The 1,716-nt window shown below is 43.7% G+C and overlaps 1 protein-coding gene across 1 annotated transcript in view; it reads right to left on the reverse strand.

Moving 5' to 3' along the window:
* The window catches only part of Tbx18 (T-box transcription factor 18), a 25,383-nt gene that overhangs the window by 2,018 nt on the left and 21,649 nt on the right, over positions 1–1,716 (reverse strand). The window contains exon 7 of the mRNA XM_021173213.2: positions 600–727. Coding sequence (XP_021028872.1) covers positions 600–727 — 128 coding nt within the window. The remainder of the gene's footprint in view (positions 1–599; positions 728–1,716) is intronic.

A 1,716-nucleotide genomic window follows, 5' to 3' on the forward strand; every position in this document is an offset into this window, starting at 1 on the left:
ACTTAAGAGGAATGGAGAATTCCAAAGTGCTGTACAGGCTGTAAAACCTTCATTATTCCAACAACAGTATTTCATCCTGCTTCTTTAAATAATCTGAAANCCCAAAACAAGCAATGATAATAACCTAAACCCAAGTATGTGAAATTCTCACTGGGAACTGGCAGGATCCTGGTAAAANCTGCCTATTCTGATGACCTGAGAGTCTACTGCTTGAGGAGGAAACATAAGCCCTGGGCTTGTGAAAAATGGGCTCAAAAATGGTCTGATCCAGTGTACTTGAACATATCACAGACCCAATAAGAAAACCTTGTGAAGAGGCAATAGTGGAGTGAGAGGAACAGGCATGGGCAGATTATTATGCAATATACCTGGCCAACGTATCAAAGTGAGATGTCAGGAGGAGGTCAGAATTATGAGATAAACAGTTAGAACATGCAAAATTTAACCCCTAACCCACAGGACAGCCATCATTCCTGACCTGTCACCCTTCAGATAGAAAAGAAATGGATCTTGGTGTAGGATATTGCTGCTGATAAACTCAGCATCGGGCATAAATAGCAAAGTGTGCATTTCTTACATGTCTGCCGCTTCTCAGCGACTGGCTGCATGCATGACCCAGGAGCCTGAATTACCTTGCTTTGGGATTCCAGGGATATCTTCAAAGGTGAGAGTCCGTAGTGATGGCCTCCAGAATGCATATGACTCCACCAGGGCTTCCAAACCCATTCTAAATGGAAGAGAGGGGACAAGTGGACTCTAGTTAGNAACAGTTGGGGTTTGCACCAGTAAAAAGCATTTGAGTGAATGACACGGAATTGGCCATGCCCTATCCCTTCTAAACTTAGTGGTGTGTTAGGAGTTGCCACAGACAAGGAGAAATGCTTTGGACAGGGTGTAGGAAGAGAATGGAAACCTACCATGATGCCTGCCAACATTCTTAGGACCCTGAAGCTAACACCTGGACTCTAGGAGCTGAGCCCANCCTGCTTACTGTGAGTCCAAGGCTCTGTGGTGCTTTGTTGCTCTCTCCTTGACTTAGGAGTTTGCCCTCTGATGATGAAGGAAATGGTTGCAAAAACATCCTTATGTCAAGATCTCTTTTTTAAGGGACATTTCTCCCCCATCATTCAGTACCTCAGGGCTCAGAGGAAGAACCACTCCTAGAAAACCAACTTCTGTTCTGGGATACAATCTCCATTACCAGCCAAGGTAGGCCAGTAGGGGGCAGCACTGACTNCTTGTTCAGCTTTGCGCAGTGTGTAAGAGGATAGGAGGTCATCTATTCTCTACACAAAACTCTAGACAGAGCTATCTGTTCTTTATACAGTTGGTAGAGATGTTTTAAGTTAGTATACAACTTCACCATACATAATTAATGATTGCTGTGTAAAGTGACAAACCTGGTTGAAGACTATATTACATCCTGTATATTCTAAAACAAAAGCAACAACTGTTAATGCAAACATAAATAGCTTCTACCATAAGTGGATCGGTCTTCCTTCCTCTTATATCTGGTGGGTAAGGAGTACAATCTGGGATCTGGGGTTGAGGCTTTCCNGCAACTCTCCCTTCTCAAGGGAGCCTGAGATCTCACTTCTCATCTTCAACCACTTCCACGTTAAGCAACTTGCTAAAATGATAACATGGTAGGGGCCAGAGCCTATCTCAGGAGTTTACCACTTATTCTATGATACACAAAGCACCGGGTTCATCCAC

This window comes from Mus caroli, chromosome 9, assembly GCF_900094665.2.
Source record: "Mus caroli chromosome 9, CAROLI_EIJ_v1.1, whole genome shotgun sequence".
Classification (NCBI taxonomy): domain Eukaryota; kingdom Metazoa; phylum Chordata; class Mammalia; order Rodentia; family Muridae; genus Mus; species Mus caroli.